The sequence below is a fragment of the Somniosus microcephalus genome, chromosome 9 (assembly GCF_052327205.1).
Source record: "Somniosus microcephalus isolate GS21.2 chromosome 9, FLI_Smic_1.0, whole genome shotgun sequence".
In the NCBI taxonomy this organism is placed as follows: Eukaryota; Metazoa; Chordata; class Chondrichthyes; order Squaliformes; family Somniosidae; genus Somniosus; species Somniosus microcephalus.
Window position 1 is genome coordinate 238,748,238 of NC_140995.1, and position 16,317 is coordinate 238,764,554.

The following is a 16,317-nucleotide window of genomic DNA, read 5'->3' on the forward strand; positions in this document are numbered from 1 at the left end:
TTACTCACATTGTGAATTCTCAGACTATCCAGTTCCTTGCAGTTGGAGTGTGAGTCTGAATTCTGTTCTTCCGGACTCTTCCTAGTCACCTCATGTACCTTTCTGTACCTCTTTTGTGGTGACTCATTATTGTTGGTCTTCTTTCCTGACCGGCATACCTTAGCTATGTGACCGAGCTTGCCACATTTCCTACATTCCTGGTTTTTAAACCAGCATTGGTTCTGGTCGTGTGTTGTCTTCCCACAACGATAGCATTTCGTTGTACCCGAAGTAATTTGCTGCACACTGAGTGCCGCTGCCTTTAGCTGCATTTCCGCTGTTCCTTTCGCTGCGGCTTCGTTCGATGCAGCAATAAGGACAGCCTTATCAAGTGTAAGATCGTTCTCTTCGAGCAGTCGTTTTTGTGTTTCTTCCTTTGACATTCCGCACACGAATTTGTCACTGAGTGCCTCTGCCAGATTTTCCCTAAACTGACAGTGTTTCACCAGCCTACGCAGTTCAATCAGGTACTCCGCGTTGCTTTCCTCTTTCCGTTGCGTTCTCGCGTAAAATTTGGATCGTTCCACTAACATCAGTGGTGCGGGGTTAAAATGATCCTTCAGGACAGCAACAATATCATCGAAAGTCTGATCCGCCGGTTTAGCTGGTGCTAGTAGATGCTTCAAGAGCCCGTATGTCTTCACGCCCATCGAGTTTAGCAAGGTTATAGCTTTGTCATCTTCTTCTATTTTATTGGCCTCACCATAGATCTCAATGCGTTCCACATACGTGGCCCAGTCTTCTACCTCGGAATTAAAATCGTTGATGTTACCACGCTTAGGCATCTTCCTCTCTTCCTGATAACACCACGAATTATTTCTTTAAATTTTCTTTTTTTTTCAAGATGGCGGTTCCCGCGAAAATGGCGGTTTCCCGCGCTTATCTTCTCTCCCCGCCCACTTCAATGGCGGTTCCCCGCTTCTGTCTTCTTCTCCACCTAATGGCGGCTTCCCGCGTTTCTTCCCCTGGCGGAAGGGGTACACTTTCCCCACGGGCGACGGCCGCTGGCTTTCAGGTTCACAGCCTGCACGTCGGCTTCAGTGCTTTCTCTTTTCTCGGCAGGGCAACTGGCGCTGGGTACACCCCATTGACGTCGAACAGTTTCAGCCGCTGGGCTGGCTCTTGCTCGGTTCCCCTTGCTCGGGCTCTGTCTCTCTCCCGCTCGCTCGGCTCTACCGGCGCTGGGTACACCCCGTTGACGGCGAACAGTTTCAGCCGCTGGGCTGGCTCTTGCTCGGTTCCCCTTGCTCGGGCTCTGTCTCTCTCCCGCTCGCTCGGCTCTACCGGCGCTGGGTACACCCCGTTGACGGCGAACAGTTTCAGCCGCTGGACTGGCTCTCGCTCAGTCTCCCTTGGTCGGCTCTGCCTCTCCCGCTCGCTCGGCTCCCAATCGCGCCTCCCAGCCCTCTCGCAGTCCGGAGCTTCCCTCCCCGGCTGCGGCTGAGTTTTTATATCTTCCCGCGCCTACGCTCCCGGTCGCAGCGCTTCGTGGCTTCGGTCGCGGTCTAGCTGTCTCACGACGCCGTTGCGTCCCCAGCCTGTCTGTACCGCGGCTTCCTTGCTCCACGCTGTCCCAGTCTCAGTGCCTCTGGGCCCGACTTCTGTCCGGCTCCTTTCCCCCTCGACCGTGGTCGAGTGCACCGCCCTTATCCTCCGGTTATTCTTTTTACTTTTCCCTTACTCACAGTCACCGTGGCCGGCTTGCTTCTCGTGCTGATCGGCTCACTCCTCACCGTGGCAGAAGGGACAGTCAGTGCCTGTTGCTGATGGAAGTCTTTGTCTCTGAATTCTTCCTCCTTTCCAGCTCTGCAGACTCGAGTTTTCTCCCAGCAGAATGACGAGGGCGGTTGCCTCTTCTCGACGCTCGTTAACTGCTTCGGAAGTATTGTTGCCGCAGGGTACGATCGGACTCGTCGCCACTGTAGAGTCTGTGGGTTGTTTAGTTAATTAATACACAGACTACCAGAGTAACTTAAAACAGGACTTTACTATTCGAAGGTCAGGGCGAATCTGCCCAATAACTCTTGACACAGCACTTATATACCGGTGTGGTCACCATCGGTATTACAGTATACAGAAGCCAACCAAGTAGAGCAACACCTAAAGTAGTTCTCTTAAAGGTGGACGGTTACATACAAAAGTTCTCTTAAAGGTAGACGGGTACATACACTACAGAGGTGATGGTGTTCCTATCCACCTGCTCCTGTTGTCCTTCTAGGAGGTAGAGGTCGCTGATTTGGGAGGTGCTGTTCAAGAAGCCTTGACGAGCTTTTAAAAAAAATGTAATTATTCATTCACGGGTTGTGGGCGTCACTGCCAAGGCCAGCATTTATTCCCCATCCCTAATTGCCCTTGAGAAGGTGGTAGTGAGCCACCTTCTTGAACTGCTGCAGTCCGTGTGGTAAAGGTACTCCCACAGTGCTGTTAGGTAGGTAGTTCCAGGATTTTTACCCACCAATGATGAAGGAACGGTGATACATTTCCAAGTCAGGATGGTGTGTGACTTGGAGGGGAACTTGGAAGTGGTGGTGTTCCCATGCACCTACTGCCCTTGTACTTGTAGGTGATAGAGCTCATGGGTTTGGGAGTTGCTGTTGAAGAAGCCTTGGTGAGTTGCTGCAGTGCATCTTGTAGATGGTAGACATTGCAGTGGAGGAATGAATGTTTAAGGTGGTGGATGGGGTGCCGATCAAGTGGACTGCTCTGTCCTGGATAGTGTCGAGCTATCAAGATGGGACTTCAATGGCCCATAATTTGTGGCTCATACGGATGCATACGAGGTGCATATGCACCCATAAGGGCTGCGGACTTTCCGTGTTTTCGCGCGTGAAAACCAGGAACTTGCAATCTGACAGACCCAACGCATCCCGGGAAAATGGCATGGTGGAGAGTTGAGCTATTTGCCCAATTTCTGCCCAGCGAATGCCCATGAAATTCTTATGCCAGCATAAGAGTTTAAAAAAACATAAAAGTACATTTTTTTCAATCGTTTAAACATTAAAAATCTGTACAATAAGATAAAGTTATTTTTAGCCATTTTTAAAACATTTAAATTGGGATGTACCGCAACTGCAAAAGTTACTACTCACTGAATGTGCAGTTGGTGTGCGATCATGCTCATCATCCACCACCTTAAACATTCACTCCCTCCACCACCGGCACACCATGGCTGCAGTGTGTACCATCTACAAGATGCACTGCAGCAGCTCGCCAAGGCTTCTTCAGCAGCAGCTCCCAAACCCACGACCTCTACCACCTAGAAGGACAAGGGCAGCAGGCACATGGGAACACCATCACCTGCAAGTTCCCCATCAAATTACACACCATCCTGACTTGGAAATATATCGCCGTTCCTTCATCGTCGCTGGGTCAAAAATCCTGGAACTCCCTCCCTAACAGCACTGTGGGAGTACCTTTACCACATGGACTGCAGCGGTTCAAGAAGGCGGCTCACCACCACCTTCTCAAAGGCAATAAGGGATGGGCAATAAATGTTGGCCTTGCCAGCAATGCCCACATCCCATGAACGAATAAAAGAAAAAAAAATGCTCAGCACATCATGATGGTGAATGCCAGGTATCTTGGCAAGAGTCACAATGCTTTTATTCTGTGCCAGTCCACTGTTCCCTTAGTCTTTGAGCCACCAAGACAAACCAGAGGGTGGGTACTGGGCAACAAGGACTATCCGCTAACCACCTGGCTCATGACTCTGCTCCGCAACCCAAACACGTGGGCAGCATGGGTACAATGAGAACCATGCTGCTGCACAGAATCTGATAAAGCAGACCATTGGCATCCTTAAACAATGCTTCCACTGCCTGAACTGCTCTGGAGGAGCCCTGCAGTACTCACCAGAATGCATCTCAAGAATCATCGTGGTCTCCTGCATGATCCACAACCTCGCTATCATGAGGGCACAGCCCTTGCCACCAGACCTACGGCGACCAGCTGAGGAGGAGGAGGAGGAAGCGGAGGAGGAGGAAGAGGAGGAAGCAGAAGAGGAAGGAGCGGAAGGGAGGAAGCAACCCAGACAGCCCCATTCTCTCCAGGCTGTCCGTGATCTCTCTCCACAGATGCTGCCTGACCTGCTGAGTATTTCCAGCATTTTCTGCTTTTATTTCATATTTCTAGAATCCGTAATATTTTGCCTCTGAGAAGACCATTTGCTGAGTTCTGGGGGGCACATAGAGAGGAAGCAGAGACAGCAAAGGGGACAAGCTGCTCACACAGGGAAGAGGAAGACTCAGAAAAGGATGAAGCAGAAGAGGAAGATGCAGAAGAGGAGGAACCAGAAGGAAGGATCCATCCCAATAGCCCCTTTCTGGCCGGAATATCCGGGAATTCATCCGCCTGCGGTACCAGTGACCACAACCCCAATTTCCCTTTCTCTTCGCCACAAAGCTGAAATAAAAGCCGCCACAAAAGAAACATTTCAATCCAAATTTATCCATCAATCCATCCAATCTAACTTAACAAAGTCAACTAATCATCCTTGTACATTAGTGCTTGTCTTTAATGTGCCTTTGCCTGTTCTTGTGCACCTACGAAGTACTACCCCAGTGGCTACAGCATGGCTGGTGGCAGGCTGCTGACTTTCAGCGCGCAAGACTGCAGATGGCTTTGCAGGACAACCTCGAGCATCTCTGGGCCTAGAAGGCCCGGCTGCGAACTGCTTACAGGCAACAACAAGGGCACTGGCGGAGTGGCAGTGGTGAGAGGACGAATGCTGTCATCTTGAGAGGGGACAGCATGTTCCTCCTCCACGGAGCCACTGCCACGCCCCCGGGGCAGCGCCTCAGCATTCCTAGCCATCTGTTGGAAGACAGATTGCTGGACTGCTGTGACACCCTGCAAGCCCCTTTCCACACTTGTATACCCAGCCGCGATGGCAGCAGTTTGAGCTTGCGAGGCAGCAAGCTGAACTTGGATGACTTCACTCTGAGCTTCCACTACAGCACTCAGACACTGGGTGGCATGTGCTTGTGCTCCAATGGAAGTTGAGACATCAGCCATCAGGCGCTTCATGATGGTTGGGTCCACAAAGATCGCTAATGGATCTGCCCACCCCTTACATGCTGGAAAAGATGGGCGCCAAGCTCTGCGCAAAGTCCTGTGCAAGGTTGGTACCAGACTCCTCCATGCTCCTTGATATTGCACTCAGGCTTTCTGTCAGGCCTGCCAATGCACCAAGCATTTCATTGTACATACCCATCACAGCGTTCTTCTGTAAGTTGCCCCAACAAAGTTCTCATCTGAGACCTCTGCAGCAGAACCTGTGTGCGACCTCGTCCTCCGGGGAGTTGGCACCCTTTCCCCCTGCCCTGGCTGCAGATCACTCGTGCCCGGTGACTCACCACATGCAGATCTAAGAACATAAGCTACCCTCTAAACTCAGCGCAGTGCCAGTATCTGAACTGGTGGCTGCGAGTGTCAGGTCGAGTGATGGTGTTTCTTCTTCATTACTCTCCTCTCCCTCTTCTTCTACAACCACTGGATGGGCAGGTTGCATTTCTTGGGTATCTGAAATGAGAAAGGCATAAGAGTAGGTTTGTGGTGCGAGGAGGGGTGAAACCAAGAGGTGCATCCTTACACCACGTGCAGATTATAAATCAGAAGAGGTTATGGGATGAGATGGAAGTGTGATGTGAGAAGGAGGATAACGTTTGAGGATAACGGCATCTTGTACTCTTTCAGCCCCGCCGCTGGCCACGGGCTCAGCCATGTCCCTCCCAAGAATAGCCAACACCATCTCCTCCAAAGGGGTGAGGTGCTGCAGGTGAGCCTATCCCCCACCAGTTAAATTCTGCTGGCACTGGTTATGCGCCACCTTTTCCTGCAAGAGAAAGAGAAGTGTGTCAGTGAGTGTGGTGCAATGTGTTTGGGTGATGTGCCTAACAGTGTTGAATAGCTAACAGTGTGTGAAAGCTGTGAGATGTGGTATGAGGCTTGCAGCAGTAGTAAGTGTGTGAGGGTGAGATGAAGCTATTAATGTGAGGTATGAGTCGTGATTGCTAGAGATTGCTGGTAGGTGAGTGATGGGGGTGTGGTGCATTGAGTAGTGTGTGAAGCTAGTGGTGCACATGGGGATGTGGCATTTGACGATGAATTCACTGACCTTGACCACTCTTGTGAGATCATGAAACTTCTTCCTGCTCTGCGTCCATGTCCTCGGGGCAACACTGCTGACATTCACCACATTGGCTATCTGCTCCCATTGCATTTTTGTCTTTGCCTGGAGGGCCTCCTAGCACCCTATGGAAAGAGGACCTCTCTCCTCGGTTGAGCTCCTGCACCAAGGTGTCCCATGCTGCCTTGGAGAACCTTGATGCACGTTCTCTCCACTGTTGTGCTATCATGATTTGAGTTTTTGCACTATCTTCCTCAGCCAGTTGAATGATGATCTGCAGGCAGAATGCACCTCCCCTTTAAGAGTTGCAGACTACCTTTAAGTAGTGCAGACTAGCTTTAATTGGTGCTAGCCTCGCACAAACTTGGGCCCACTGCTAAGTGTTCAGTCACTCACCAGCACTTCCAGCGCTGGGTTGAACAGTACAATCATGCAAATGAGCAGGCAGCACGAAGTTCGCGTGCTGCCTACAGTCCTCCGAACAGGTGATGGTTTATCGCGCATCGTGATCCTCACACCCGTTTTCTGGTGGCAAACCAATTTCTAGGCCTACAGTCCTGGAAGATGTGGCTGCCTATTTTTAGCTTGCCTGACCTGGTAAGCTTTTTCTGGAATTGAATTGCTATGCATGGGGTATTGCTGTTTACATTCATGGCTGTGGCTAACTCCTTCCACTGCTCCTCAGCAGATCTCCTTTGGAGCCTGCATCACTCTGTGCCAAACAGAGCGACCCTTCTCAGCCTTACTTTGGCCAACAGCACCCTGATGGCTTCATGCAGAAGTTGGGGCTCTCTGCCTTCCTGCAGAACTCACAGACAATTTTATAAGAGACTTTTGTGCTCTGCTGTCAATCCATTTTTGTAGATGATTACCCCTTAAAGCTGCTTCATGTCTTTAATATTGTAGCACCACAATAATTCCCACCCACAATGGACAAGCTCCTCATCAGTGGTGTTTGTCGCACCTAGAGCTTTCCCAATTATTCAAATTAGGATGACACTGGAAGCTACACTTCACAGTAAGCAGGCACAAGTTGAGCACATCCTACTTCGGCTCAGTTTTTCATCCAATGAGAAAATCTAGGCTCAAATGATTTCAATTACCTTTATGTGATTGCAACCATTACATTTTCCCAAAAGTCCTTTAAAGGAAGCTCTTCTGCAATTTCCCATTCCTTTTGCTTCTGTGAGCTCCAAGTCCCAGGCCCAGTATGAGCTAGGAATTTGATTACATGTTTAATCTGGGCTGAAATCAAGAAATCCTAGAAGACTGGAGCAGTTTTGGTGAGGATTATGTTCCCTGCTCTGAGGTCCCACCACTAAAACTAATTGAAAAAATTACCCCTGGATTTCACCTGTTAATCAGCATAAGATTACATCAATTTCTGTCATGTGTTATATTACTATTTTTACAATACTGTGTAATGGCCCTGAAATTCCACAGGGGTTCTCCCATTTTCACTCTCTTACGCTCTTTCTCTGGGGGTTCTGCCAGTCTCCCACTGAAGTTATAGAGGCAGCCCATGAAAACCCTTGTAATTTCAAGGTCATTATTTTAGATAAAAAGATACTTTTTAAAATATTAGATGCATTGTGCCTTTGTGACTTTCCTATTGCTGATACAGAAGCTCAGATTTTCTGTCTGGGGCACATCGTCAGTGGGGCAGGACTTCTACCCGCAATGCAGATTCTCCCGGACTCTAGCTCATTTTGAGCTGTAGAGTTGCACTGAACTGGGGTCATAACAGAACGTCCAAGCTGCATGAATTTTTTTTAATGTTTTTCCCTCCTCCTGGTGCCTGTTCACAGCCATGTTCTCATAGCGGCTGCGAAGGCCGCTCTGCCTACAAACCTCTGATGCCTCTTCTGACAATCTTCGAACACTGGATGCTAGGGCCTAACAGGTGACTCTTGCATGGTGTTCAACCAGGGCAAATGGTTGGAAGTATGGCAGAGCCCATATTTGCCTAATTTAAATATGCTTAGCTTGTGCCCACCCATATAATGCTGCAAGGCCCACCCTCTGAAAATGGTAGGGGGAGGAAGTAGCAATGATATGATGGAGCAATTTCTGCGCAACTTTCTGCCCCTATCTGACCCAGATCTGCCAAAAAGCCAATGGCAAGGGACTGGAAATGTGGAAGGTACCTGAAAAGAAACATTACCTCTGCACTCAGAATCATACAGCACAGAAGGAGGCCATTAAGTTTATCAGTCGTGGCTCAGTTGGTAGCACTCTTGCATCTGAGTCAGAAGGTTGTGGGTTCAATTCCCACTCCAGAGACTTGAGCACAAAAATGTAGGCTGGCACTCCAGTACAGCATTGCCATAACATGAGGAAAAAACTTAGAAAAATATCAAACCAAAAACACAGACATCCAGAAAACGAGGAATTACGCCTTACTTATTGTCAGACACTAACACAATACAGAAACACACTCAGAACCAAAAAAGAGCAATATATTAAGAATACACTCAGCTCCATTGAGGAATCCACTGATTCCAATTGTTTCTGGGACAACTTGAATACACTACACAAAAAACAACATGACGAATTGGCCATTCAAAATGGGGACACATGGGAAAACCACTTTGAAAAATTATACCAGAAAAACACACTAAGGCCAGAGCAACACCAAATATGCAAAAAACTGGAAAAGCTAGAAATGGCCATAAAAGATAACCAAAACCCGCTAGACTCCATAATAACAGAAAAATAACTTTTTGAAAAACTCAAGGACCTGCGACCAGGAAAAGCTTGCGGGACAGACGGCATACTAAACGAGATGGTTAAACACACAGACGACAAAATGAAACTGGCTATCCTAAAACTCTTCAACTTGGTTCTGAGTGTCGGTTACTTCCCTGATATCTGGAACAAAGGACTCATAATGCCCATATACAAAAGTGGGGACAAAGTCGACCCAAATAACTATCGAGGCATCTGTGTAAACAGTAACCTGGGGAAGGTATTCTGTAGCATCATAAACAAAAGACTTATAAACTTCCTTGAGGAGCACAATGTCTTGAGTAAAAGCCAAATTGGATTCCTGCCAAACTATAGAACATCAGATCATATCTTCACCCTACAGACCCTAATTGACAAACACGTTCACCATAACAAAAGCAAAATCTACGCATGCTTTGTAGATTTCCAGAAGGCTTTCGACTCCATCTGGCATGACGGTTTATTCCTGAAACTTATCGAAAGCGGGGTAGGGGGAAAAACATATGATGTAATTAAATCAATGTATACAAACAACAAATGTGCAGTTAAAATTGGAGACAAACAAACAAAATACTTCCCACAGGGGCGGGGAGTGACGCAGGGCTCGCCAATCTCACCGACACTCTTTAATATTTACATAAATGAATTGGCAAAACTACTTGAACAATCTACAGCACCCGGCCTCACCCTATATGAATCCAAGGTTAAATTCCTCCTCTATGCAGACGACCTGGTTCTGCTGTCACCAACTAAGGAGGGTCTACAGCAGAACCTGGATCTGCTGGAGTCGTACTGCCAGACTTGGGCCCTGACAATAAATCCCAAAAAAACCAAAGTCCTTGTGTTCCAGCAAAGATCCAGACATCAGGGACCCAAAATAAATTTCACACTAGGAACAACCAAAATTGAACAAACCACTAACTACACATACTTGGGCTTAAAAATCAGTTCTACGGGAAACTTCAAACTGGCTGTGAATGAACTGAAAGAGAAAGCAAGAAGGGCTTTCTATGCCATTAAAAAATCAATCCAAATAGAAATCCCAATTAGCATTTGGCTAAAAATTTTCAAATCAGTAATTGAACCAATTGCACTCTATGGCAGTGAGGTATGGGGACTGCTAACACAACAAGAATTTGCAAAATGGGACAAACACCCAATTGAGATCCTACATGCAGAATTCTGTAAAAGTATCCTCCGGACTCAAAGGTAAACAGTAAACAATGCATGCAGGGCAGAACTAGGCCAATATCCATTAGTAATCACTATCCAAAAAAGAGCCACCAAATTTTGGAATCGCCTACAAATGAGCAACCCCCAATGCTATCACTACGACGCCCTGAAATGCCAAGAGCTGACCATAAAGAAGAATACCCTCAGTCAACTAGTCCTGGGACTCAGTGAAGTAACTACTAACACTACTAACAATAACCAGCCCTAGGACAGTGACAGCGTAACACAAAAAATTCGACCCAACACAATCGTCGCTAAGCAAAAGGAAAAATATCTGACATATTGGGCAGAAACAACAAAAACCCAAAGCAAACTCAATTGCTACTTGACCCTAAACAGACAATACAACATAGCTGATTACCTGACCATGGTAAAGGACAGCAAACTGAGAAAAATCCTGACAATGTACAGACTTAGTGAACATAGCCTGGCGATCGAAAAAGGTAGACACAGACAGACCCGGCTACCAAGAGAGGACAGGATATGCTCTCACTGCAGTCAGGGAATGGTGGAGACAGAGATGCACTTCCTCACAGCTTGTAGAAAATATCAGGGCATAAGGGAGAATTTCTACCCAAAATTTACAAAAATATGCCCAGAATTCAGAAAATTGAATGACGACCAAAAACTCCCATACCTACTAGGGGAAGAGAGAAGTTGCATAACACTAGCGGCACACTATGTTACAGCTTGCCATAAACAGAGGGACAACCACTAAAGATAAGATAAGAGTATATATAAATTATATGAAAGTATATTTATACACTCAGGGATATATCTGTTTATACACTGTATGGATAGATCTGTATTTTTGAGGACAAACATGAATGTTTTCCGATGCTTTGGCAACATAAGATGTAACTTGTCATGCAAATAAAGCGATTGAATTGAATTGAATTGAATTGAGTGCTGCACTGTTGGAGGTATTGTCTTTCGGATGCGACGTTAAACCGAAACCCCGTTTGCTTTCTTAGGTGGATGTAACAGATCCCATGGCACTATTTTGAAGAAGAGCAGGGGAGTTATCCCTGGTGTCCTGGCCAATATTTATCCCTCAACCAACATCACTAAAACAGATTATCTGGTCATTATCACGTTGCTATTTGTGGCTCGCTGTATGCAAATTGGCTAATACATTTTCTACATTACAACAGTGACTATACTTCAAAAGTACATTGGCTGTAAAGCGCTTTGGGATGTCCTGAGGTTGTGAAAGGTGCTATATAAATGCAAGCCTTTCTTTCTTCTGTCATGTCTGCACCTGCTCTTTGAAAAAGTTATCGAATAAGTCCCCACTCCTGCACTTTCTCTATAGCCCTGTATTTCCAGTTTCACATGAGAGGATCTCTATACATGTGGGTTCAGGACATCCCCGACAGCAATAGAATTACCAGTCATGCCTACAAATAAATTAACTCAATGCTTTCCTGTGCGAAATGCAACTTACTTATTTTTCTGCAGTATTTCATAATCTTGGATTGGCAATCCAAATAAACGCTCTCCTGAAGAATACGTCACAAACTTCCTCCATAACTCATCAAACCAACTCTGAAACAAATCACAACTTAGATACGAGGTCCAATGTTAGTGTTTTTGATTCTTGGTATTATATACAGATTAGACATTCCATTCCTTCCACCTGTATGCAATTTTTTTATGCTGCATTTTCTCACATGCCAGTCTAAGTTGTTGGTGGGTGCCAATTTCAGTTGATTGAGCTTACTAACATAACTTTGCACGTGAGATCAGTTGGTAGTAAAATGTAGTTAGTCAGTAGCAGTCAGTTTGAAAATGTATTCATAAAATGTGGCGCCGCTCTTTAGCTCTGATTTTCCTCATCCTTTCCATATAATTAATCGTCCATATAAAATTGGATTAGATCCTTCACCCAGTGGAGAAAACTATGGAAATTACTGCCCCTTTAAGAATATTTCATGCTGTAACCACAGTTGACATTATGGGCAAAATTTTCCTAGACCCAGCACCACTGCTGGGGTCTCGTGTGTCATAAGTGGCCTATTAGAAAATCGGTGCAGTGTGCTAATTTGAATTGATGGAAAATTGCAGGCAGTGCATCTATGATTTCCTGATAATCTACCTGCTAATGCAAAATCCCACTGGTGGTGCAGGACCTTAAAACATTTAGCCAGATGCTCCTTGAGTTTCAGAAACCTTTTGATAAGGTTCCACAGTTCAATTATGCTAACATTTAGGAGTAATTTTACAAGTCCATACTGCCAGCATAAATGCAAAAGCAAAATATGTATCACCACTGCTACTGGTGGCACACTAAAATTAATGGCTGGAAAATTATGGGCAACATGCCCAAATTTCCAATATGCGCTGCTGTGGATGAGCCTCTTCGCTGACAGGACGTACTCTTAAAATTACCCTTCAGTCATAGAATGGGAGGGGTGAAGCACTGGCTTAAAAAACAGGAACCTAAAAGGGAAGCAAAACGGGAACTTTGCAAACTGGGGGTTGGAATAGGGTAGCTTACTTTTATCTGCCTATTATTTATATACAAAATGACTTGGATGAAGGTTATCATAAGTAAGACCTCTAAATTTTCAGATGATACCAAAGTAGCTAGCAGTAGGAATAAGGAGAAATAATGCTATTACATTGGATCTCTCAGATAATCAGGTCTCTAGATGCAGATCAATGTGGAGATGTGCAAATTAATTAGAATGGGAGCAAAGATCAAAAGGAGGAGTTATGTGTTGAATGCAATTCTAAACCTATAAACCTTGGTCCCTGTAACAAGAAATCCCCTGGATATATAAGTGGGAAAGAAGTCATTTATCAGCGTACAAGAAGTATGAAGGGCTTCCAACCTTCAGGCAAAAGCTGGCATCACTACACAAGAAATATAGGAAAACTGTTCATAACTGAAGGAAAAATACAGCAAAATAACAAATTTGCAAGAACTAATGACAGAACAATTAAAAAAATTGGATTATGAGTTTTTCTGATGCTTAATTGCCCTTAACAGTTAATTCATACATTGTTACTATCTTTAACTGTTACCTGAAAGATCTGTAATCTGGTGCTGGCTTCTGCAGGTGCAATACCTTGAACCATAGGGCCTTCCTAAAACAACATAATATAACATAATGTTCACAGAATTGCCTACATATATAGAAAGGATAATGCATACCTCTAAAGGAACTTCAAGGCAGCAATCAAAAGATTCATATGGTGTTACAAATATCATCTAAAACTGATTCAGTGCGTTACATTTAGTGAGGTAAACACACAAGGTAGTGAATTGTCTTGAAGGTGAAACTATTTGCTTATGTAACTTTAACTGCTTTTCAGAAAGTAATCCATTGGTTCTAAAGCACTGAGGACTTCATGAGGCACTTCATAAATGCAAATTATTTCTTTCTTTGAAACTGAAATTATCAGGTTTATGATGTAGGAATACTGCATTGAGTCATGAGACCTGTAGTAATATCATGCAATTTCAACACAAGATAACAGAAAAATTCACTGGGGGAGATTCTGGCTTCATCTGCCCAGCAGAAATGGGACAATAGCATCCTAAACTTGCCGCCCCATTCCCACTCCCGATCCGGCCGATGCCATCCTGTAAAGGGGCTACCACTGGGTGGCCAGAGCGCCTGCCTGATTCAGCCATAGGTCCTTTTACTATGCAAATTGGGATCTTTTGATGTTTTTAGGAGCCCAAATGCCAGTTTGAGACACAACTAGACGGAACATGCACCGTGCAAACTCCACAGTTTCATAAGAACATAAGAAATAGGAGCTGCAGTAGGCCATTTGGCCCTTCGAGCCTGCTCCGCCATTCAATAAGATCATGGCTGATCTTCTACCTCATCTCTACTTCCCTACACTATCCCCATATCCCTTGATTCCCTTAATATTCAAAAATCTATCAATCTCTGTCTTGAATATACTCAGCGACTGAGCTTTCACAGCACTCTGGGGTAGAGAATTCCAAAGGTTCACCACCCTCTGAGTGAAGAAATTTCTTCTCATCTCAGTCCTAAATGGCCAATCCCCCCATCCCAGGAATCAGTCTGGTGAACCTTCGTTGCACTCCCTCTATGGCAAGTATATCCCTCCTTAGGTAATGAGACCAAAACTGTACACAATACTCCAGGTGTGGTCTCACCAGGGCCCTATATAATTTCAGTAAGACGTCTTTATTCTTATATACTCAAATCCTCCTGTAATAAAGGACAACATACCATTTGCTTTCCTAATTGCTTGCTGTACCTGCATGTTAGCTTTCAGTGATTCATGTACAAGTACACCCAGGTCCCTCTGAACACCAACATTTCCCAATCTCTCACCATTTAAAAAATACTCTGCTTTTCTATTTTTCCTACCAAAGTGGATAACTCCACGTTTCTTCACATTATATTCCATTTGCCATGTTCTTGCCCACTCACTTAGCCTGTCTATATCCCCTTGAAGCCTCCTTGCATCCTCCTCACAACTTACATTCCCACCCAGTTTTGTATCATCAGCAAACTTGGATATATTACATTTGGTCCCCTCATCCAAATCATTGATATAGATTGTGAAAAGCTGAGGCCCAAGCACTGATCCTTGCGGCACCCCACTAGTTACAGCCTGCCAACCCGAAAATGACCCGTTTATTCCTACTCTGTTTTCTGTCCATTAAGCAATCATCAATCCATGCTAGTATATTACCCCCAATCCCATAAGCCCTAATTTTGTTTAATAACCTCTTGTGTGGCACCTTATCGAATGCCTTCTTAAAACCAAATACACCACATCCACTGGTTCCCCCTTATCTATTCTGCTAGTTACAACCTCAAAAAACTCTAACAGATTTGTCAAACACAAGTTCCCTTTCATAAATCCATGCTGACTCTGCCCAATCCTATTATTATTTTCTAAGTGGCCTGTTACCACGTCCTTAATAATAGATTCTAGCATTTTCCCTACTACTGATGTCAGGCTAACTGTTCTGTAGTTCCCCATTTTCTCTCTCCCTCCTTTCTTAAATAGTGGGGTTACATTTGCTACCTTCCAAGCCGCGGGTCCCGTTCTAGAATCTATGGGATTTTGGAAAATGACAACCAATGCATCCCCTATCTCTATAGCCACCTCTTTCAAAACCCTAGGATGCAGGCCATCAGGTCCAGTGGATTTATCTACTTTCAGTCTCATTAATTTCTCCAGTAATATATTTTTACTAATACTAATTTCTTTCAGTTCCTCATTCTCGTTAGACCCCTGGTTCTCCACTATTTCCGGGAAGTTTTTTGCATCTTCTTACGTGACGACAGGCACAAAGGGCTCGATTTTAATAACGGATGCAGGTTGAGGGCGGGCCCGCTGCTCAGCAGCTTTCGGACCCGCACCCGGCTGCCGTCTCCCAGCACTTCCGATTTTGTCTTCATTGGCCTCATTACGGCCGATGTGCAGGTCCCTCCAGGCAATTGCTTGGAGGATGTCAGTTACTCGTGTCTGATGACGCGTTGTTTGTTTGAAAATTTAAAGGGGCCATATCCCCTTTGCATACAAATGTCATTGGGATGGCTTGGTGCTTTATTATCTTGAAAGGGGAATTGACAGCGTCTGTTCTGAGCAAAATTTAATGAATGATATTGCTGGTCATATTATTCCAGAAAGAGCTTCATGATTTTTTGATATATGACTTTATTATCTGACTATGAAATGAAAAAGATGCCAGATGTGTTCCAATCATTTGCTTAGTAATATTAATGCTTTTTTCTCTTAAAGGTGCTGGGAGCTGCAGGAATGGCAGCCCCAAAAACTAAGGCAGCACCCAGGTTCAATGAGGTCTCTCTCCATGCTCTTATTGTGGGAGTTAGAGGACGTCAGGACCTCCTCTTCCCTGGAAACGGAAGGAGGAGGCCTCCTCAGCAAACCAAAGCAGCTTAGCTGCAAATTGCTGAGGAGGTGAGCTCGAGGTCTGTATGCAGACACACAAGGGTTTAGTGTCAAAAAAGGTTTAATAATCTGCTGAGATCACCTAAAGTGTGGCCTCTGTGTTCTGGGACATGGAAATTCAAGAGTGAGGGCTCGGGGCAATTTCCATGTAGAATGATGGTGGTAACACAAACCACCATTTATTGGACAGATGATGCCTGGGGTTTGAGACTGTCGGACTTATATTCATCTCCATGTGCCAGCCACCTGTGGTTGGAGCGTTAGTTTACGCGAAT

At 45.3% G+C, this 16,317-nt stretch overlaps 1 protein-coding gene across 1 annotated transcript in view; it reads right to left on the bottom strand.

The window, feature by feature from the left end:
- The window catches only part of LOC147113152 (dynein axonemal heavy chain 8-like), a 1,456,516-nt gene that overhangs the window by 1,347,848 nt on the left and 92,351 nt on the right, over positions 1–16,317 (bottom strand). Inside the window, exons 4-5 of the mRNA XM_085998053.1 lie at positions 13,157–13,219; positions 11,574–11,674 (exon numbers count right to left, since the gene is read on the bottom strand). Of these exons, the coding sequence (XP_085854179.1) occupies positions 11,574–11,674; positions 13,157–13,219 (164 nt within the window). The remainder of the gene's footprint in view (positions 1–11,573; positions 11,675–13,156; positions 13,220–16,317) is intronic.